Source organism: Polistes dominula, unplaced genomic scaffold (genome assembly GCF_049000335.1).
Source record: "Polistes dominula isolate Pdom_NZ unplaced genomic scaffold, Pdom_raw_medaka contig_18, whole genome shotgun sequence".
Taxonomy (NCBI): domain Eukaryota; kingdom Metazoa; phylum Arthropoda; class Insecta; order Hymenoptera; family Vespidae; genus Polistes; species Polistes dominula.
In genome coordinates, this window is record NW_028301164.1 from 268116 (window position 1) to 292967 (window position 24852).

At 35.7% G+C, this 24852-nt stretch overlaps 1 protein-coding gene across 4 annotated transcripts in view; it reads right to left on the minus strand.

Annotated features, from left to right (window-relative positions):
* Positions 1 to 24852, minus strand: part of LOC107072970 (uncharacterized) — a 78127-nt gene that overhangs the window by 21127 nt on the left and 32148 nt on the right. For 2 of the 4 annotated variants that reach the window (XM_089178842.1, XM_089178841.1), the window contains one exon: positions 5815 to 5887. The exons of the other annotated variants lie outside the window; for them this stretch is intronic. In XM_089178842.1, coding sequence (XP_089034968.1) covers positions 5815 to 5887 — 73 coding nt within the window. The remainder of the gene's footprint in view (positions 1 to 5814; positions 5888 to 24852) is intronic. 4 annotated transcript variants of the gene reach the window in all.

The following is a 24852-nucleotide window of genomic DNA, read 5'->3' on the forward strand; positions in this document are numbered from 1 at the left end:
CCTTTTCCTCCCCCTCTTGATCTCTTTTTTTCCGTGTTCGTTTTGTTTTATAATTTTATGATAGAATTTTTCTTTTGTCATATTTTGTTTTGCCTTTTTTTTTTACTTTTTTTTTTCCTTTTCCTCGACCACCCTATTTTTATATTTTTCTCTCTACTAGAAGAAAATTACTTCTTTTGTTTGCTCTTTTGTTGCTTTTTCTTTTCTTTTTTTTTTTGTTTTTTTTTTGTTTTTAATGGAACGAATATCAAATTGAATGTCAATTAATCAAAATTTTTGGATCAATTCGACTACAATCGAACAGACTCGAAGACGCAAAACTGAGGGGAAAATTCTTTCTTTTTTTCTCTCTCTCTCTCTTTTTCTTTTTCTTTCTTTTTTTATTTTTCTTCAACGTGTATGCGTGTGGACGTGTGTTTATGTATATACGTGTATGCGTGTAGAATTGTTTTAGATATAGGTACAGTATATATGTATAATTCATAATATATGTATACATATATATATGTACATATTATGAGGCCATGCAATTATACTACTGTAGTGTATATACGTAGTGTTACATTATTATTATTATTATTATGTGTAAATGCGTGTGTATTTGTTAATGAAATGATGAATAATTACAATCGTGAGGTATGTTTTAATTGATCAGTATTTTTAACGTATATGTGTATAATAGATTGATAAAAAGAAATTCAATTGTTTTTATTTCTCAACAAATAGTTTTCTCTCTTTTGTAAATTCGACATGTGTGTTCGTAATATTTCATATGATATTTCTTCTTCTTTTCCATCGAATATGAATGTTTGTAACAAAAAATCTGTGTAGATAATTTCAGAATCACAATCACGGTCTTTGAGAAAAAAAAAAACTAATTTGGACACAAATTTCTGAATCGTATATCTTTTATATCGTTGGAAGAAATCTCGGTTATCAACGATTATGCTCAAAATCTATGTATTATTATTGACATTTTTCTTTCTAAACTTAGTCGAGAGAAAGAGAATGTAAGTTGGAATTTAATTGTAATATCGTTAATCAAAAACACCTAAAAGAGTGAGATCTTTAGGACAAACGTTTCTCTCATTTTAAATATAACAACGCGAAACAAAATGATCTCGATCTCGATCTCTTATTCTCAAACTTTCAAGTGATAGCTCGTGTTACCATAAAAACAGATGTACGAGTTTAAAGTAGAACGTTGATTAATCTTTTTTTTTTTTACCAAGGAAAGTCGGGTTTAACTTTTCGCCAAAATGTAACTATACGAATTTAACACAACACTTATATTATATTTTTATACTTTTTAGTATATATACGAAGTGTATTATTTAATCTCAACGTTAGAAAAAGATGGAAATCCAAAATATAAGATCCACGTGTCGATTGAATTATTGAACGAATTAAGAGTATTCGATAATTTATAACAAAAAGTAATGTTTCTTTTTATGTAAAACATTATTAAATATAAATATGTATTCGTCGACGATATAATAATTCTCGTTTATCTGTTCTCGATTTTCCTTGGCAAAGTAAATAATAAAAATGTTCTTTCTCTCTCTCTCTCTCTCTCTCTCTCTCTCTCTCTATTTTAAATGAACCAGCAAAAGTAAACATTATTAAAAGTATCTATTTCTATCTCTACCGATTTTCTCCAAAATGATGAATAATTTTTCTAGAAAAGGATCATTTTATAAAGATTTATACACGAATGAGATAATATTAATTTTTCTTCGATCATTCGTCATTTATTTAATATTTAGTATTTCGGAAGGAGTTTCGAGATACTATTGAGATTATTTCTTCGTTTCTCTTCTAATCATGTCAAAAACGTCGTAGTCTTCATTTTCTCTCAGTAAAATTGATTCTAACGCGATAAAAAGTAAGATTTTATATAAAGTTACTTTATTGCATCGTTGTTGTCATCTTCGTACACTTCCATGTTTTTCCATGACAATTTTGCATGTCAAAACAATAAAGCTATTTTGTGTTGTCAATGAAACCTTATACGACTCTCGGAATTTTTATTACAATTCTCTCTCTACTACATTTTCTAAGTTTCATATTATATTATTTCAAATGATAACAAATTTACAAATAATTACGAGTTCTTTTTGTTCTGTTTGTTTGTTAAATCTATTCGTTTAGTTTATGTTATTTCATCTGGAACAAATAAAAAAACAACGCATTTATTTATGCTTAATATAACACAATTAATTTTGACCACGATTTATTCGACGATATGCATTTTATTTCAAATATTTTTATTGGTTGTTACTTTTTCTGCCGAAAGTACCGTAATGAACAAATAAATTGAGCATCAAAGCGATCATTTACAGCATGTTACGATAGTAACAAATTAACAAACTTAACGAGAACGATAACGATGATGACAACACTAATTGTAAGAGAAAAAAACATAAATAAATATTTCCTTTTTTTTTTTAAATACACAAAGCTTTGAATTTGCCGTGCGCGTCGCCTATCTCTTTCTCTCTTTTTCTCTCTCTTTCCCTTTCGTAAAGTTTCACTTCTCACCAGAGTTTCATTAACTTGGAAATCTCGTCGCGTTGTTTTTCACCATCTTCCACACTCTTTCTCTTCCCTCCTCCTTCTTCTTCTTCTTCTTCCTCTTCTTCTTTGTATCTAACCTTTTCACTCCTTTACTTTATTTATTTTTTAATCGTCTCAATCTTTTCAACAATCGACAATTGGAATGGCTTTTCAATAAACTACCTCCGTTTGTGTCACTGGTTGCAAACAATTTTCTCTGTTTTTTTTTTTTAATTTTTTTTTTTATTTCTCTCTCTTCTTTCCTACGTCTACTTTTTTTGTTAGAAATTTTTTTTTCGCAAACAGTTGCATTCTATAAATATCGATACTAGCTTGCTTTTTTGGATATGATCGTGTCATCATTGTTAACTGTTGTTGTTTTTTTGTTATTATTGTTATTAATAATGTTGTCGCTGTTTGTTGTAAACTGTTGTTTGTAAATGTAATTGTTGTTCGTACTGTATCGATCTGTATTTAATTCATTGATCTAAAGCTTACGTTTAAACAAGCAGCGCAGCAAAGATACGGTATATATATATATATGTATATATATTTATATATTTAAATGCATATACATATATATTTATATAGAAAGATATGTAAGGTTTATTAAGGCGTATGATTTCAATGGATAGGCGACGATATGTATGTGTGTATTCATAGACAAACATATATATATATATATACACATATCAATATATCAGTGTATATCAATATATATGTATGTACGTATGATAATATATAATATACGGTTCATACACAGATACAGCGAACGTGCATGGATATTATTATATCTGTTAATTATTATGGTGTTGTCCAATTCTTGTATGTATTTACGTGTGCATGTATTTCAATTAATTATTTTGCATTTCATCTCGTCTTGTCTATTGCATTTTATTAGCGAAATATGAAAATAAAAGACGTATCTTACATTTGAATAAGAAAATATTTAGATTACAAGTTTTCAATGAATTATTTTATGATAAAATATAATAAAGATACAAAATTAAAAATGAAAAAGAAACCAAAGGGAAAAAGATGAAGGGGAGGAGAGAGGGTGAGGAACTATAAAACGTTGTAAAATGTGAAAGAAGAAATGTATTTTGATGAAAGAGAAAATGTTTATTTTTAACCCTTAAAGTGCACATGAGATGTTTGACATCCCAACAAATTTTTGATCTCTCGAAAACGGTAGTGAATTCGAAAAAATGGGTTATTTGTCTAGTGCCATCTAGTGTTAATTCAGATGGGTATAAAACCTATTAAATTTTAAAAAAGATGTATCAAACTACTTTTAAAAAAATGGCGAGGTCTAAATATTAAATAGCGGCTTCAGGAGACGCGTTCAAACACGTTCGGGGTGTCAAACACCCACAGTACACTCTAACTAACTTTTTTACCAAGTGTGCACTTTAAGGGTTAAAATGGCTTTTTTTTTTATTAAAATCATCGAATAAAATATTGAAAATATAATGTACGATCGAGCCGCCGTTCAATTATGAGCAATAATATACTTTTCATGGAAAAACTTGAAGAAGATATGAAATAGAAATTATTAAAGAAAAAGAAAAATCTAAGGAAAGAGTAAAAGAAGAAAAAAAAAAAAGAAAAGATAAAAGTAATAATCGATCCTCGTTCGCCGATTGCGAATCTCACATTGTTCGACATGCCCGAGGGAAAATGTCCTGCGAATGAGGCCCGCAATCGCAGGACATCCTTGATTCCTCTACTGCGAAAGGCAACGTGAGATCCTTCGTTTGGGTTAGTTTCGAACTAACAGCGATCGAGTTCGATTCAGTTAAAAAAAAAAAAAAAAAAAAAAAAAATGAAAGAAAGGGAAACGCGTGCAGCGTACGTCTGCTAACATTTCCTTTTTTTTTTTTAATTAATTTAACGATTAACGATTAATCGTTCATCAAATACTACCATAATCCTTTTTTTCTTTTATATTCATTTTCTGCAAATGTTCTTTCTCATTCGAACGAAAATTATATATATAATATATATATATATATATTACGTCGGCTCGATATCGAAAAGAGGGTGGAGGAGAGGGAGAGGGAGGAAATGGAGTAAAGAGGAACAAAAAAAAGGGGTAGAAAAAGGAAAGAAGACAAAAAAAAAAAGAAAAAACAGAATCAAACTTTCCGACATGACATCCCATTCGTGTAGATATTTCATCCCTTTCCTTTGAAATCGTATTTCACACAAGAGAAAGAGAGAGAGAAAGAGAGAGAGAGAGAGAAAGAATGGAATAACTGTGAGATGTAAAATGAAACGATTAATGAAAAAACGGTTTAAGAATCGATCAATAGATCGATCTATTCATTTCTATGTATTAATATTTCTCTATGTATATATGCATATATACTTAAACGTTGTTTACGTATTATGCTCACGTAATCGAGTCACGATCGATTTTTTACGAAACTCGTGATTGGCTCTACGGGGTTAATCACTGATATCGTTCGAATAATAATAGATAATTCGGTTTAAACATTTCCCCGATTATTTAAACGACATTTAAAGGCTTATATCATTGAAATTTCAATCTCAACACGAATTCACGTACATTCGAAATAAAATGGTAATTCGAATTACAAATGAAGAAGATATTATCTATTAATGCGAAAAATATTAGATAAATATATTTTTATTCTGTTAATGAAATTTTAGAAAATGATTAAACTAAAGGAAGAACAATTTTATGCAAAGACAAGACGTGTGTAGAAAATGTCAAATAATATATTATATTATATTATATATTTGTAAATTGTTACAGATTAAATAATATTAACTATCAAGCGACAAAGTAGTATACAAGTTTGTAAATATACATGTTTAAATGTGTGTGTGTATGTGTGTGTGTGTGTGTGTGTAAGACAAAATATATATGTATATAAGTATTATACGTACGCGCATGCATACGTGTACGAGAGCGTATATGTATATAATAAGCGCACACACGCATACGCGTATGCGCGCGCAACTTTTCGTTCCAAAAAAAAAATATATATATATATATACTATAAAGGCAAGGTCAGAGGTTATTGTATATGCGTATATATATATATATATATATATATATATATATATGTACACATGTATATGTATATATAAATATAATATATATATGTAATACGTTTCGATCCATTACAAACAATGCCATAAGTATAATCGGGTTATAATGAACAATATAAGTATGTGTGGTTTATCATAGGTGGAATTATTACGAAACACCGAAACTGAGAGACTCACAAGCAGGAAGAGGAGGGTGTTTTCCTTCGTTTAGAGTTGACCGATCTCACGTTAACATTGCGCATCTGGTAGTCTGCAATGCAAAACATATTTGGTAGGGTCAGGACGGACGACGGCCTTTCGAGAGCTGACGAGAAACGAAATAAGCCACAATATTCTTTTTTTATCCATATATATATATATATATATACGTATATATATATGTATTATCTCTCTCTCTCTCTCTCTCTCTCTCTCTCTCTCTTTTCTTACTTCCCCCAGCTGCTTTTCTGCTTCCTATTATTATTATTATTATTATTATTGATTAATATTATCGTCGTCGTTATATCATTAAAATCACTATTATTATTATCATTATTATTATTATTATTATTATTATTATTATTATTATTATTATTATTATTATTATTATTATTATTATTATTATCATCGTCGTCGTAATCGTCGTCATTATTATAATCATTATCGTTCCTTCAAGTAAGTTTTTTCTACGCCAACCTCTATCCTTGTCTCTATCTCTCTATGTCTGTCCCCTCCAACCCCTTTTTTAACTCTCTCTCTCTCTTTCTCTCTTCATCATTCACTCGATTCTTTCATTCTTTATCTTTCTCTCTCTCTCTCTCTCTCTCTCTCTCTCTCTATTTCTCTTGATCTTTTTCTTTATTTCCCTTTACATGGAGAACATGAATGACGTTCATCTAGCACCCCCGTATTTGGTACACCCCCTTTCCCTGAGACAAACGGCCGATCCTTGTAAGCCGTCGTCCACGATGCGTCTTTTTCTTTTTAATCCTTTTCGATAAGCTTAGAATGGTTATTTTGTTTCTACAAAAAAATATTACAAAGTTTATAACAACAATAATTTAGAATTTAATTTTTATCTATGCTAAAATTCTTTCGGAAATCCTATTATATCTTCTTTCACGTCATTTTTAAGTTTTCATCAATTTTGATCAACACTTTGTTCATTTAAATTGTAATTTGATATTTCAATTGAAAATTGCTAATCTTTTCATTTCAATGGAACACGTAGGTATTATATAAAAATTCTATTAACCAATCGTACTTTGTACTCTCTTTTTCGATGTTTCTTTATTTATCATTAAACTTTTTGTATGTTAGGTAAAATGTACAACGTTGTTACTCGTATCAGTAAACGCCGGCTTACAAGGTCAAAAGCTCTCTTTCTCTCTTTCTCTGTCAATTTTTGTCTTTTTTCTCTCGTCTCATTGTTTACTCTATTCGTTTATTTTTATAGATTTTGTTCTTTTTCCATTTAAAATCAAGTGAGATCCTTGGGGCCGTACATTGTCGCTAGAGTAAATCTCTCTTCTTTCTTTCTCACTTTCTCTCAGTTTTATTTTTTTGTTCTTTCCTTTTTATTTATTAGCACGTAATAAACGCGAGGTTGTGTACTGACTACGAATAGAGGCTTACTCGACAATTTTTACAAGAAAAATCGTACGACAGACATCACGTACATCATACTAATCTCAGCTTTTCTCCAAAAATTGTCTTCTCATTTAAAAAAAAAAAAAAAAAAAAAAATATATATATATATATATATATTTAATTACATAATTGCCTTTTTTTAATTCTGTTATTGAAATGTTCGTAAACACTTTGGCCGTGTGTTCCTCTAGAAAAAGGGGTGACCAAGATCGATCGAGAACTGAACGAGAAGTAGGTGGTACCTAAAAATTCTGTTTTTTTTTTGTTTTCATTTTATACATCGCGAATCAAAGTATTCGATGTTGTTCGATATGAAGAGTCCGTAGTTCGTTAAATTAGAGTTGGCTAAAAGATGCTACGTAGTAGCATTGTCTCGTCAATCCGTGAAACTGCGGACCGAGCATCTCTGCAAAAAAGAAGGCGGAGACGTTCCAATTGTAGAAACCTATGTGTAAGTGGTGCATCGTGTATACACATATAGAGAAGGAACACCATGGTGAACACCATTGCCGTCGTTTCGTGTTGCTTTCTTTCGTTCTCTCTATCTTTCTCTCTCTCCCATTCACTCTCTTTCTTTCTCTCTTTCTCTCATGCATTTCCCTTTTTCCTCGAGCATCGTCGAGCGAGACAACAACAACAACACACCGGGCAACTTCTCTCCTCTTCGCGTTCGACTCGATATCTCGATTCGCGAGCTTTTGTCAAAGTCCAAAAGCAACCACTACTACTACTATTGCTGCTACTGCTACTATTACTACTACTATTAATAACTATACTATCACACTCGTGTTATCTCGCGAACGATGCTCGCGGGTGATCCTTTTTCTTTCTTTTTTCTTTCTTTTTCACCTGAAAAGAAGAGATAGTTAGTGCGTGCAAGCTCATCAAGTTTTCAGTTCGTAACGGACGGGGGAAAAGAATCGCGTTTATCTTCGTCTTCTCGTTTATTATCAAAGCATCTCTCTCTGTTATTCGTGACGAATCTGTCCAATAAATAATATTCAACATAATGAAAATAAGAAAATTATAAGAACAAATAATTATTTGCTGCTGTTTCTTCGCCCTTCGTACTTTCTTTCTTTATGAATCCGTTTATCAAGTTTCCAAATAATCTGACCGAATGGTCGATAGTTGGTAATGTCCAAAATCCTGAAACATATTTTATTTATAAAAATACACATTTTGCAATGACTTATTCCATTTGAAATTTGCAGAAATTTGCTGAAATTTGTCCTGGTCTTTAAACCATTACGAGAAGTAATCGAACCTCTCAAGCTCCATCAAACTTGATCGTTAATTATCAGAAATCTTTCAAATGTCTCCCTTCTCTCTCTCTCTCTCTCTCTCTCTCTCTTTTGGAAATAGCGAAGGTTGGTTGTAATAACGAGACGATTAATCGGGAAGAACCTTAACGTGTCTATCTTAGGGAAGAAGAAGAAGAAGAAATTCGTTCGCTATTCGTTATTGAATTCGATCGTAGTACAGAGAGGGTCTATGTATATAGATATGATGGAAAAAGACAGAGACAGAGGATAAAAGGACCGAAAGAAAGAGAAAGAGAGTCGATTACCTTTGACGAAACCACCTGTTCGTTCGTTTTTCCTCTTTTTTCCTTAGCCGACGACCGAATTCGTTTCATGGCTCGTATCCGTCGAACACGTTATAAAGCTTCGAAGTGGACGGTTTTGGTGAAAAAGAGAGAAAGAGAGAGAGAGAGAGAGAGAGAGAGAGAGAGGAGAAATGGGTACCGATCGGTGCTACCCCCACAGTGGGAAGAGAGGGAATTTTAAAAGTAATTTTGACGTCGGAAAGAGTGGCGCCGCCGAAAGGCTTCCGACAGACCGTTACGTGCCTTTGATCGCGAATTAAAAGCTTCAAGTCGACAGTTTAGCGATGCCACCACCTCTGTTGCATCTCCAACCACTCTATCTACCTTTTTCCTATTTATTTATATCTTTCTTTTATATTTTTTCTTCTATTTATCAGTACTCTTGGACTCCCTTTACAACCACTACGACAGGACCATCTCTGCATCCATCTATATATCAACCTATCTATCCATTCACCCATCCATCCATCCATCCATCCATCCATCCATCCATCCATCCATCCATCCGTCCGTCCGTCCATCTATCCATCCATCCATCTATCCGTCTATCTATCCACCTATTCGTACCTTTGCCCTGTTCTTTTTCTACATTCCTTTCTCCTCTCCCTTGGAGTCCTAACTTGAAAAGACACAGAGATATCTCACACGCCATGTACGTGGTTCGTTAACCTGTCTACAGCATTTATTGGCGCTGCCAATGTAAAAGGAAGACTTACCAATAACATATTACTATTTCAATTCCGAATAAAGAGAGAAAGAGAGAGAGAGAGAGAGAAGGAGAGAGAATAAGAGATCAAGAATAAAAATCCTTTAGGCACCAACCAGAATTTTAGCGTCAGTTCGGACAGAACCTCCTCTCCTATCTCTCTCTCTCTCTCTCTCTCTCTTACTCTATATGATGTTTTTTTTATGGGAGACATCGTCGACAGCGTCCTTTGAATTCCCGGTTGGTGCCACGAAAAGGTCGCTTGACGAGACACTCGGCAGATCGACCTATCGATCTTCTCTTCTCTTTCTAACGACGTTACAAGTTATTTATTCTGTCGCAAAAAGGGACCACCAAAGAGAAGGAGAAAGAATTTTCATACGAGAGCTTTTTTGTTTTTTCGTTTTCTTTTTCTTTTTTCGTTGAACGTTTTAGATGACTTTCTGTATAAAATCGAATGATTAAAAAGAGAGAAGAAATAGCGGATATATAGGTGGGAGCTATAAAGGGGTTGGAAAAATTAAAACGAATCGTTTATAGGTCGTAAGAGAGCCAAGCTTGGAAAAGTCGAAAAGAAATACAGCTGGCACACGGTTTACTCGTCTGTGTTCTCTCTCTCTCTCTCTCTCTCTCTCTCTCTCTCTTTCTCACTCTCTTTTTCGTGGTATTATCCGGGGGTGGGAAACTCTCCGGCGTTGGCTGGAAAAGGTAGAACCGTATGCGAGAAACGACGGTGGGTCCCGCGTATAGCACGAATAATACTTTCCGACGAGGCCGAGGCTTATAATAAATGTTTCGAGTGGGTGGCTATGCGAAGGAGAGAAAGCAAGTACCCGTAGGTAGGTAGATAGCTAGGTGGATAGCTAGCTGCTGGGAGGGAATAACGTTTAGGCAGGATACGTTCGATTTTGTCCAAATATGACGGTTCGATTTACAAGGAGCGTACCTAGGTATATAAGTATATATATATAGAAAGTGTACACATATACGTATGTATGTGGTAGAGAGAAAGAGATAGTTTTGACCGGTTACCGGAGCAGAGAATCGGACGGGTTGAAAGTGGGAGAGGGTGGAAACGAAAGGATGAGGAAGAAGAGGAAGAGGAAGAAGAGGAAGAGGAAGAGGAAGAGGAAGAGAGGATGGGTTTGGAGTATGAGGAGGAGGAGGAGGAGGAGAACGTTGGGATTCGAAGGCCGGGCTTTTCGGTCGAGAGTTTCGGCTCGAATATTGGAAAACGCCGAGTTGGAGTACAAGGGAGTCGGAGCCTCCCGATATGCATATAAACACAATGCCTTCCCATTCCCATTTCTCCCTCTCTCTTCGTTGCACGCGAGGACCCATACGTAGAGAGACATATAGGAGTATGCGCGAATCTATACACGGATCCGTGTATATACAAAGAGCTAGTCAGGATATCCAGCAACGTGTATATTTTATATTCGAACGATGGAGAAGGAAGAAGGGACGAGGAGGGAAGCTGGTGCACGTAGAAGAGAGGGCGACCGATTATGAGCTAAAAAGGGATGGAAGAGAAGCGTTGGAATAGCGATGCTACCACCTACGAACTTTCTCCCTTCCCCCTTCTATTCCCATCCTCCGCCAACTGCACGTCGACGGACATCGACGGAGGTTAATCCGAAACTCGAACGCGTACGTGCGTCCAAAGGGAGCCCTCGCGATTATGACGATTTATTCCTCCCCGTCTTTTTCATTTTTTTATTTTTTATGCTTTTTTTTTTGTTTTATACCTGCTAGGTATTATCCTAACTATGGATCTTTCTATTTCTCGATGTACGGAAAGAGAACAACTTTTTCTTTTACTTACTATCTATGCTTTTGTACAATCAACATTTAGAGAACATTGGTATAGCAAGTATTTATATAAAATAAAGTCTGTGCATATGTGTGTATGCGTGTGCATGTATTTAGGTTGTGAATTATATTCGGGAAAAAAAAACCTTTACAACGTCAATTATTGATTTTTTCGTCGATCTGAAAATGATTTAGTGAATCGAGAGCTTGAATGACTGGACAACAGGAAGTAGAAATATTTGACGTTTATAAGTATATACATGCATATATACTTATATAATCTACTTACATATCCCCGCAGGTCGTCGAACTAAATGCCAACGACACGATTGATGGAAATATCTAGTTAGGCGAATAAAAATACAATCTTATCGAAGAACAGAATGACCTGGAAACTGTGCTAATGGTTTTATTAGGGGTGGATTTTAAATTCTCAAAAAAAGTAACGATAATCAACTATAACCGGGTGAACATTTTCAAATTATCGATACTACCGAAAGAAATTTATGAAAGAAATTTCTTTGATAGTCATCAAAGGGTTACAGAAATATTCTAAATCACGTTCAGATTTAAGATGTATGCAACGTTCATTCTCTTTTCTTTTTCATGTTTACAGGTATAGGAAATGGTTGAAAAAGGGAAAGATTAAAGGATAAAGGGAGAGAGAGGGTGCAATAGACGTCGCGACGCTCTTGGAGGGCGCTCTCGGAGGGCGTTCTCGGAGGGCGCCCTCGGAGGACGCTTTAGGCGAGTATTAATCATAGCGTCGCGCATTGCAACGACCACCCACGGCCATTCATCAAATTGAGGGATTTCCAAATCCGCTACGTGGCGAACGGAAAATCGTGCGATCAGGACTAAACTTTCATTCCTTTTTACTATTTTCTTTTATATCTAGAAAGAAGAAGCAAGTCAAAAAACATCAATTAATAAATATTGATTTTATTCACATTTCTAACAAAACTTGGTAGAATCCTTTAGAAAATCATTCGAGCGTTGACAGGAATATAATAATCCATTGGAAAGCGGTATGTCAGAAGCATGAACGAAATATATCAGAATCGTCGTGCTCGTAAGGAAAGTGAAACGTCGATAAATTCCGATTTCCAAAGGACCTTGGACTACTGTCCCGTTTCATGGCGACCTATCGTCATCACCGTATATTCCTCCCTTTGACGAAAATCACGCGACTGTTTACGATATGGTATTACGTCAGAAACACTGGCAATATATAAACTACGAAAATAGATCGAACATAGTCCACGGTGTCAAGGCATTCTGTATTAGATGGAAAATTCATTATCTTACGATTGGAAAACGCTCTTCTAAAACTTTGGATATTGTCTGTTCTAGCAATAAAAGCAACCCTGACGCAACCATATTCTTCTTACAATGAAAATCTCGACAAATTAATATCGCGAAAGAAAAGAATTTCAATTGGATTGTTTGCAAAATAAAAATGACAAAGCCACGGTTAAAAAAGGAAAGGAAAAAAAATGGCAGAGAGAGAGAGAAAGAGAGAGATACAAAAGAGCAACGTCGACTAAAATACAATTACTGATCGTAACGAAAAGTGATCTCGAGTTGAGACGTTCGATCGATCGATTTCCGGTTACCCGAGAATCGGTAAGCCCTTTTCCCCGTTTCCCGATCGCCACATCACGTGTATCCTTCATATCGGATATCGAGTTCGTTATGCAGATTCAATAGAAAGCGCGCACGTGAAAATTACACCGTTCGACAATGGTCGAGGAGACTCGTGACTTGGATTCCTCCTTCTTATCCCACCCCTGTTTCCGCAGACCCTCTTCCTTCCTCTTCTATTGCTCGACACCACGGTGAGGTTTCCTCATTTGCGTGAACTTCCGGTTTCGCTTACCGGGTCCTTTCGGTCGTTATTAAATTACTGGTAACGTTATACAGGTACTTCCATGGTATAAGAGAGAACGACGGAGTTTAAAAAGGTTAGAAAAAGGGTAAGAGGGAAACGACGCAGGACGAGTGACAAAGAGGAGAAGAATAATTGGGAAAACGTATGGACGTTGCAAAGAGGGGGTGAAAAGAAGGCAACAAGAGGCAAGGATAAAAGAGGATGGAAATAATACAAGGAAAGAACGAATGAACGAATAAACGAACGAACGAACGAATAAACGAACGAACGAAAGTGGAACGTACTCGAGTTAATTCGATGGAGGACGATGCTCCACGCTTCGAAATAATTCCTCGAACGGGCTTGAGGGGGATTGAATTGAAGGGTAGGAGCGAAAGAAAGGGTATGGAGAGAAAGGTCCAAAGTTCGTCAACTAGTGAATCGTCGAAGATCCTTCCAAGCGATCTCGCGTTCTCGTCGAATCGAATAGGAAGAGCCGATTTATTTGCTTTCGAATATCTCGAACGATTGGTCAGTGACATTTCGTAACTATGCGAAAGATGGACGTAAACGTCGGTCCACCAGCAAAAGTTCTGGACTACTCCACCGAGGAGTAGCATCCTTGCTATGCGACCGATTTCACGATGACTTAAGCTTACCAGGATAAACCTCTATGCTTGTAGACCTATCCATATGTGTATCTATACACCTATGTCTATGTCCCCTATATATGTGTGTGTGTGTGTGTGCGTGTGTGTGGATGAACCGTTCTTGGGAAAATCTCGTATCGAGAACCGAATTCGGCGATCCATGAATTCCTTGTGTGTTGTACAGCTCGAGATTACAGGAAAGCTCGGAGATTAAGAGTATTGAAGATACGTCGCCTCTCGCGAGTCTACACAGTACGATTGCAAACTCGAGGGTAATCCGTCTCGATATGTAATTTATTATATCGCGAATATAATGCGAGACGAAATGAATATATGGATAAACGAATAAATATATACTGATCGTTAGTCGACATTTTCAAGATTAACTCGTGAACTCAATTATATTCATAAACGTCAACAACAACAAAAAACACGTATTTTTTTTCAATTAATTCTATTTTATTTTAAGTATGATAGACAATATTATTTATCTATATGTATACTTGTAAACAAACAAAATAAACAGGCATAATCATTTTCTCACCGTATCAGAAGATGAATAAAACGAATGAAGATTTCGTCTAAGCACAAAAACACTCTTATATCGATCCATAATTTATGTTCGAAACAAGAAAAGAAGGAAAGAGATTCGACATACTTCTGCTGGAATCCCTACTTTCAGGGATTTCAACGCGTCAGAATTTCTAAGGGCCGCTCACCTGCTCTGTCTGCTGTTATGTGTGCATTTATGTATGTATATCAATATTAAAAATAAGCAACGATATAGTATGCGATACGAAAGGGATGCTGTGGTACATACATAACCTACGACGTAAGTCTAACGCGGGTCGAGGGCCGTTCTCAGTAACACACACACACACACATACACACATCTATATATATATATATATATATATATATATATACACGTTCCGAGAGAAAGAGAGAGGGAGAGAAATTCGCATTACTATATATACAGGTATGTATACATAGATGCATTTATGTATATGCACATGTGTATACTGGTATGTATATATGTATGTGACGTGTAATACCCAAGCGAACCTATACACCACGTAAACAAAGTAGTGCATCGAAAGGTAGTATATACATGTGAGAGTGAGAGAGAGAGAGAGAGAGGTAATTACACGATACTGTCGCGTGGCACATATGTCGACTATGTAGCCGCATCCGCGCGTCATACGTACAACCACAGACATAACCCCTCTGTCTATATATAAACACACACACGCGTTCACATGCCTATTCACGAGCATGCATCGGGTGCATTGGGTGCATCGGGAAGCACAAAGCGAGTAACGTAGTTGACGGTCTCTCCTCTACGGGTGGCGGCGTTACGATTCACCTTGTGGGTATACCGTTTTCGTCTGGTCTACATAATGTGCATATACTATGGTTATATACTGTCGTTGTATTTTAAAGTATACATCAAAATCAACGAAAAATAATACGATGATTTGAGTTAAAATGTCTATCTTACACACACACAAACACACACACACAATCACAAGTTTCAAGTGTCCTACAGATTTGAGATTACTGTTATCGTTAGAACTATTATCACTAGATCTGTTGTATTAAGTTACTCAAAAAGTTCCTACGGATTTTTATTGTAAATTCAACAAGAATACTAGCTGGTCTACCAAATATCATATCATATCAATATCATTTAAAAACTTATTAATTATTTCATATTCTTCATTACTCCTAATGAAGATGGTTTCCAGTTGATACATATTTATTCAACAGCATAGAATACCTATGTCTTATCATAAGTCTAAATAAGCGGTCACATAATATATCGTACACGCGATAAGACTCACGTTAACGCGAATATGGACACATCTGTGCGTTTGAGGGAAGAGGATGGAACGCAGGGCGGAGAAGGATTCACACGCACACCTATTACTACCAAATGCTAGTATATATGCATAACTATTACGATACTCTCTCTCTATATATATATATATACATATATATGTACATGTATATATGTACATATGTATATACATGTAATATACATATATGCGGAAGTGGTGCAGGACTCGGTGGTGCACCGCGTAGCAAACCAACCATTTCCCTTCTCCCTTAACACCCCCGACTATACGCTATCGGTATATATGTACATGTATATGTATGTGTATGTATATATATATATATATATCTCGCTGCATCTCTATTCTCTCTATCTCTGTCTCTATCTGTATTCTCTCAACTAGATTTCTCACTTCTATACTATATATAACAGCGATCTCCGGTAAAGCTAGTTAAACGGAGCCGGAAATTAATAAAGGTACAATTAATAAAAATTACACATTTTTCATCCATCGAAGTAGTGGTGGTGGGGTTAGTGGTACTGTTCGGTCCGCAATTCACCTATCCGAGCAACGACCGCATGGTGGCTGCTGCGGAATCTACCACATGTGCCTTTTCTTTTTACTTTCCATTTTTTCCTATAGCTTTTTTCCTCCTATCCTCTTTTAGTCTTCATTTTTCTCTTCTCTCTCTCTCTCTCTCTCTCTCTCCTTCTCTCACTTCAAATTCCTTTCCATTTACGACCAGACGGCTGCACGGAATATTGTAATTAAATCTTTTATCGGGAATACGACAGTGAACACAATTTTTTTCTACGATATTATAAAGACGCAATTTGATTTTACCAAAATTTTTCATTTTATTTTATTCTTTTACTTTAGAATTTTTCAGACGGTTTCTAAACTTAATCATTTATATATTTAATATATTTTTAAAGTTACATACTATATTGAAACATTTATGAATACCTAACGATAACATTACTTAAATGCATTCGTTGACTTTTTATTTTATAAAACCGCTTGAGTATTGAAGAAAACAATTTCACGAAAGGAATAAAGAAAAGAATGCGGTAGCTAATATTAAAGAAAATTCGTACGTTTACGGGCACGTAATGAAAACCGTATCCAGGAAAATTCTAATTACCTCGTAAGATAATTTATTCTTTTCCACGAAAAGTACTTTACTTCGGTCCTATGCAAATTTCTGGCGAATTTGGTGCAAGTCTCTGCGTATTATGTAGCATATGTTTTTTTTTATTTTCTTTCCGCGTATTATTTCTGGATTACAAATTCTTCGTTTTATTTTCATTTCTCGTTGATGTCTCTTTTTCTCTCCTTATTATAAACGAGTCAAGTTTCTAGCGTCTAATTGTTCGTAAAAAAAAAAATAAAAAACTAACACGCAAGGATAAATTGAATTTTTGTTTATTTTGAAAAAGTTGATGAAAAATTCATCGAAATTTTCTATTCTTTATTATCGTTCTTTCTTTCTCTTAATTTTACAGTAAAACATATTACGTAAAGTTAATTATTATAATGAACATAGTAACGAAGAGAAACACGAGTATATTTATCTTCATAATTTAATGACGTTTATAATATAATATAATATATATATATATATATATATATATATATATATTCATTTGTGTGTGTGTGTGTGTTCATTTCATTTATTTCAATTATCAATCTTAAGATTCTGACTTTTAATTACATATAAATATATGAAAATAAATATTATCAAATAGCAAAATGTTTCATTTGAACATATCATTACTGAAGAATATTTCCATAGATATTCATAAACATAATTAATTTCAAACACCTATCCCTTTTATCTTATATGATAAATGCTAAACCGACAAGAATTTCGTTGATTGTAAAAAAACATTATGTTTTTCTAAAGAAAACAACAACAAAAAATGATATAAATTGAAAAAACAAATAAATTAAATATGCAAGTATATACTAAGATATCGCGATCTTCAACGAGATGTATCAACATACATATAATACATACATATTTACATACATATTTACATACATATATACATACATATATACGTAGATCTTTTTACACAGAAGATCGGTGAATGAAAATAAGAGAAAAAGAAAAAGAGAGAGAAGAGGTAGGCGAGAAAAAATCGATGACTATACCAACAGAAGCCACGACGATAGGAAAGTATGAGGAAGGTAGGACGATATAAGCGAGTACTTTTATCTCTCTCTCTCTTTTTCTCTCTACCCTACGCTCCCCCACTCCCTTTAGCCCTTTTCCTCATCCTGTTGCCGCTCTCGTCGCGCATCACCGACGTGCTAAAAAATTTCATTACGGAAAAGTTTCAGCGTTCCATTGGCTTAGCTTCGCGAAAAGGCGATATTTCGTATGGACTTTGCAAATGTATGCTACACACACACACATATATATATATACACCTATACCTAACAATTATATAAAATAATTAAATTAATAAAGTATTAAATATATATATATATATATATACAACTTTATTTGTTGTTTTGGTGTGTTGAAACCACCCCTACAATATTACCTACTTATTCTATTGTGCATATGTATATATGTTTATTTATTATTTAGAATATTAATAATTTCTCTATTAATCCAGAAGAAAAAGTAAATTTAACTCTTATGCATGTATCAATTAGGATTCCATTAATTTCATACAAATTGCTGCAGGTACGTTAAAATGACGAGACGCGCGACTTTATCCTGAAGGATAAGTGAATTACAAAGATTATTAGACGTGGAAATCGCTCACCCTCTTTCTTTTTAACTCTTTTTCCCGAATCCTTGAAAACGCAGTGACAAAGTGAATCCCTTCGGAGCTGATACGCGACTACACGCTAGTAATCAGAACGTCTGACAGAATTTAATATCGAAACGATAAGAGGAAAGGGAGAAGGAAGGAGAGAAAGAGAGAGAGAGAGAGAGAGAAAAAGGAAGTGTTCTATCGTCAATACCATACTCAACTCTTTTAATCGCAACTAATCGTGCTCGCTTCATTACAAAGGGTCATCCTATAAAGAAAAAAGAGAAAGAGAAAGAGAAAGAGAAAGAGAAAGAGAAAGAAGGAAGATTGGAGGCGGAAGAGGAAGAGGAGGATGTAGAAGGGTGTAGGTAAAAAGTGGAAAGAGAGGATACGGGTAGTGACGTCATATTAACAGATATCGTCGATGTCGAGAAGAGAGTCGTTCTCGAACGACCATCAGCCACCACTAACCATCCTCGCCCATTTCCACCACCCTAGTTATATACTCTCTCTCTATCTACGATCCCCCTTCCCATCTCGATATTTCTCTCTCTTCTGCTCGTTCTGGCGTAACGGTGAAAAATTTAATTACAAAAAAGTTTTGGCATTCCGTCAGTTTGGTTTAGTCGCAATATATCGTACAGAGAAGCCGTAATTCTGTCTCCCTCTTTTCTCTATTCTCTGTCTATCTCTCTCTTCCGCTATGGTCGCGTATCTGTGGTTTATTCGAGCCTGTCTCGAACCAAGCTATCCTCGAAACCCAGCCTCCCATCCCTCCTCCTTCGTTTGAAACCCCTTTCCGAGTTCCCTTCGCCGCTTTTCACCACTACCACCACTAACGACGAGTGCCGGCACACACCGTCGCTTCTTCCAACTACCACTACTCCGATATCTACCACCCATCCACCCTACGTTCGACCATCTCCTTTCATCCGGCTCGACGAACGCTGCTGCTTCGTGCCCCGATCGCCCGGCCCACGCTTCGACTATCCCGCACTTTTTTCTCTTTCTCTCTCTTTTCCTTTTTTCCTATTTTTTTTTTATTTTTATTTTTTTTTATATAAAGCGTTATATAATATTTTATTAATAATACGATAGCCCGCGAGAATGGTGGTGCCGGTGCCGGTGCCGGTGCTGTTGCTATTGCTGCTACTGCTACTGCTACTGCTATTGCTACTGCTACTGCCAATGGCGATGGTGGAGTTAGAATATGGCGGACGAGATCCACCCACTCCCTTCTATCTCTTTTTCTATCTTTTTCATCGTCCTTTTTTCTGTTAACTCTCCCACCCCACCACCTTCATCTCCTCCTCCATTTCTCTCGATATTCACGACTAAAACGCGAGCATCGCTCGCGCTGATGGTAGCCGATGGCCCGGCCGATTTAATTTTAATTACATCCTAATTAGCCATCTTCGTTCGACGAAGCTAGCCAATCGATTCGTTCCGTTCAGTTCCGTTCCTTCATTCTTTTTACTTCCTATAATATCCCCACCATACGATTCATTATCATCGTCCGTTTATTTTCGATTGAAAACGCATTTTCTTTTTTGATGACAACTATTTTAGGTATGGGGTGTTTCATAAATACGTGTTAACACTTCAAAGGATAAGTTTACACATTACCGAACATACGTCCAATATACTTTTTTAGTTTTCGAAGTTGACGATTAGATTGGCATGGATGTTCAATTAAGACAGTTGCCTTAAACAGAGTGTACAAATTACACTAGAGCATTATGGAAATAGGAAACGGTTAAAATCTCTAAAAAAAAAAAAATATAATTTAACTTGTAAATATTTGACGCAACAAGGTTAGATCGTTTGTACACTTATCGATATATTTCAGCAAATAATTCGTAACCCTTGGTTGGTAGCACATGTTCATATGACATTTTCAATTTGTTTCAATGTGTAAATTTACTCCTGAAGTATTGATATGCGTTTCTGAAACAGCCTATACGTATATACATCTGTTACTTACGTTTCGTTCGTTTATAGGTACCATAGTCATTGTTGATCGATGCGACAACGCGGTTTTGTTGCACGCTCGAATTGTGTGTGCTTATATATAGGTAGTATCTCGGTTGGTGTAAATAACGAGAGTGGTTTTCGTGGCTCGCGAGTGTGCGGTTTACGGGCGAGTTGAGAAGAACCCTGTGGACAACCGACGATTTCCAGCTAGCTGTTTTCGAGAAACCATTCGAAAGACGAATTTATATATATATATACATACACACACATACATATATGTACACTTGAATTCTGAATTTGGACTAGCGACTAAAACGGTTGAATAATTTTATTTTCAATCGTAACGTTTCGTCGATGAGATTCGAGATCGTGAGAGAAGAGACCTTCTCATTCCGTGGTACTAGCTAAGGGGATAGGAAGAGAAGAACGGGGGTGGTTGGATCTATCGAATGCTAGTGCGCTTCCGAAAGTGCTTAGAAGAGATGGATGCACGGTGTTGGATCGGTACGACCTAGTTACCAAGAAGAACCAACTGAAAATTCTGAGGCCTGAATCGTGAATGATCGAAATTTGACTATGTCTCTCGATTATAAGCTCGGCCTTCCTACTATTTCTACCAAAGTTTTCACTGAAATAGAAAAGAATAGAAAAAAGTAACAAAAAATTGGACAAAAATTGTAAATAACTAGCACGAAAAACTAGAAATAATCGTAGTTATATATTTTAGTCAAAGATTTTTCGATTGGTTCGTCGTCGTGACCGAAGTTATAGTGAAAAATTATTTCCATCGTAGCGTGCTTCGATAGCCCTCGAAGAAGAGCTAACGAACGAACGAACGAACCAACGAACGAACGAACCAACGAACGAACGAACGAACGAACGAGCGCAGCCGAAAAGTCAAATAAGCAAAAATGAAAGCCTGCGAGGATCGATACTACGTTCTATACATTGATAGCCGCTGGATACGAACCGGATGGCGAGCGACCCACCAAAAGAGGAAAAGCAGGAGAAGGAAGGAAGAAGAGGATGAAGAGTATGAGCAGAAGGAGGAGGAGGAGGAGGAGGAGGAGAAGAGAGGTACGAGTTCTGGAACGAACGAACCAACGAGCAAACCAACGAACGTCCTTCTTGTCTGAGTTGGTGGTGATGATGAAGCTTGGACCCAACTACGCCATCAGTGAATTCTTTTTCTCTCTTTCTCTCTCTCTCTCTCTCTCTCTCTCTCTGGATAAAATAACCGGCCAATTAGCGATCTTATTGAAAATTTGTCAAGTTCCGGGCAGAAAGACGAGTCACCGGGGCCGTTTCTACCTTCGAGCTATACCAAACTTCGAAGCTCCAACGAAGAAATGATTATTTCTCGGTGGACCCCGACCACCTCTACCTTCTAACTATCCCTTTCTTGTCATCTATCTTCTTTTTTTTTTCTTCCTAGTTCTCGGTAGCTCTCTCCTAACACGCTCGACTTCTTCTCGGACCTCCAAAGGGATGATTATATTCGTCGTTCGAAGCGTACCCATCATTTTCTTCGAGATCGTTCGCGCGGACGAATAATTTCCTCTATTTCTTTTATTTCTTTTCGTTGACTTTGTTACGTTCCACTTCGTATTTCAGTCCACCTTTTAATATTATTGTGATTATACCGGATAATCTATTATATTCAGTTATCGCTATTATATTCAGTTTTCCAAAAAAAAAAAAAAGCTAACCAACTAAACTAATTATATTTCATTTTGATCTAATAGTTTTACAAAATATTGAAACAAAAGTAAAAAAAAATGAAAACAGAAAAGAGAAGAAAAGTTATCGTTATTTTAGTTAGAAAGGAGTTAATCGAATCGGCAGGAAAGACAATGCCGATTTCGGTTTGGAACGATAAATGCAACGTGCGTGACGGTGTTTCTCTGTATCCGTATGCGGTTCTACCGCGATAACGCGATTCCAGTTTCCCGTCGAGCGTAGTTTCCGCGTCGCGATTCGGCCGCGCGCCACACGCCGCTATTTGTGTTAACTATAATTGTGTTACTTCGCTGGAACGAGAGAAGTTAGAATTTAAACCGCGAAGTCGATCGAAATAATGTTCGAAATAACATTCGAAATAACGTTCGCTTCCAAGAGATGCCAATGGAATGACCCTCTGGGGGAAAAGGGCTCCCTATTACGACCAAGTTAAACGTATTTCCAAATGTGTTATAATGCATAGATGTGCACGATTAACGTTTTCTAAATCTATCCACAATTTACAATAAAACAAATTACAAATGCTATTCATTCTTATCTTTCTATCTTTTTAAGGGTTCGAGTCACTTTTCAAACACTTATTAATACTACCCAAAAGATTGCGCGCATCTTTTTACCGACTCTCCGAAGTCAATAGCACACGGTTAATATTTTTTCATCCATCCATTTTACACGAAAAAAAAAACAAGAAAGAAAGAGTTATAGAGGATTAAAATGAATACTTTTTTTTGCGATAGTATTCTCGTTAACGAATATTCAAATTTCCGAAGATATTAAAAAACAGATGCATAAAAATTGCTTCCGTGTACTCATCTTTTTATACTATAATTAATATGCAAAAAAAAGAATAGGATAAAAAAAGAGATACATACGTAGATGCAAGATATAAAAATACGCTATAAGTAATAATCTTTGACGACGTTTATGCAAAAGCATAGACGAGTGAAAAAAGCATTAATTGTAAGTTTATTAACAAATAATGATATAAATGCTATTAAATACAATAATAATGTTATCTATGTCGTCTGGTCTTTCAACGAATCTTTATCTTTACCGATCAGTTCTTACATGAAGCGCCGACATCGTTCGCGATCGACGGACGTATATTTTTTGACGAGTTTTCACCTCCGGGATAGCCCGGCCGGCACGGAGAGGCACGGACGGACGGGCTGAAAGCCTCCGGGAGTAACGAGGACAAGGATAGAGTTCGAACTGAATGCGGCGGGAAAGAAAAAGAGGGTTTCAAATAGCGCCGGTGGGGTGAGATAGAACAGGAGGAGGAAGAGGAGGAGAAAGAGGAGGTGGACGAGGAACTAGGTATAGGGAAAGAGAAAAAGAGTGATAGATAGACAGAGAGAGAGAGAGAGAGAGAGAGAGAGAGAGAGAAAGAGAAAGAGAGTAAAAGAAAGAAAGAAAGAGAGGGAGGGAGAGAGAGAAAGAGAGGGTGAAAAGTGGTAGAACCAGGAAAGAGAGAAAGAGAGAGAGAGAGAGAGAGAGAGTGGTAGGTAGGTGGAAGGTAGAGGGAGACAGAAAGGGAGATGTAAAGATTGGTGGTCTCCCTCTCGACTGCCACCCTCCACATCCACCAGCGAACTGAGGACAAAAATCAATATGAACGTGTAGCCATTTCTCTTTAATCTGCCGCTTACTGGCTAGAAACCGAACCGAACTGCGTCGAACGGAGAGAACCGGACTGCTCGCTCATCCGTGCAAGAGACCTTCTCTTTTTCTTTTTCTTGTGTTCGCTAGCTCGTTCGCTGGCTAACTCGTTCGCTGGCTAACTCGTTCGCTGGCTAGCTCGTTCGTTCGCGCGAATTCGTTTTTCGACCAAATCGAAATTAGTGGTACTCGCTCTCGCTACCAAATTTCTATACGTATCCCCTTCTTTTTCCCCCTATTACTTCTTCTCTCTTCTATAATCATCTCTCAATACATATATATATATATATATATATATATATATATATATATATATATATATATATATATATATATATATATGTATTTCCTTTTTTATTGCATACATGGAATATCGTTTTTGGCCATATGTATATCTTGTAACTTTTAATTACATTTCATAAATGAATTGATTCATATCTCATTTTTCCAACGTGATTAGACGCGAATTTTGATTACCTTTAAAATGATATATCACAAGATTGAGAGTTATATTTCGAATTTCAAAGTACGGCTTTCGTCACGATTCTACGAGTGCTACTTCAAATTTTATCAATATTGATTTCAAATTTTCCTCCTCGATATTTAAATTAACTTGCTTTTTTATTTTCCTTTTTTTTTTTTTTTAAGTCGAGATTACTTCAAATCAAGAGTTACTCAGAATGACAACTTTTAAAATGAAGAAGTAACTGTGTACATACACATATATATGTATCTCTCTCTCTCTCTCTCTCTTTTTGCCGTGAGAGACAAAAAATTGTTTAAAAGAAAATTTTACTTTGTAAAAAGTGTGTTTACATTTGTCCTTAATTATTACTTAAATTTGTATCTCCGTTTCTTCTTCTTCTTTTATTTCATCCTTTCTTTCATTTCATCTTTTTTTTTGTTTTTTGTTTCTCTCTTTTCCTCATTAATATAAACGACGAACGTATGAGAAAA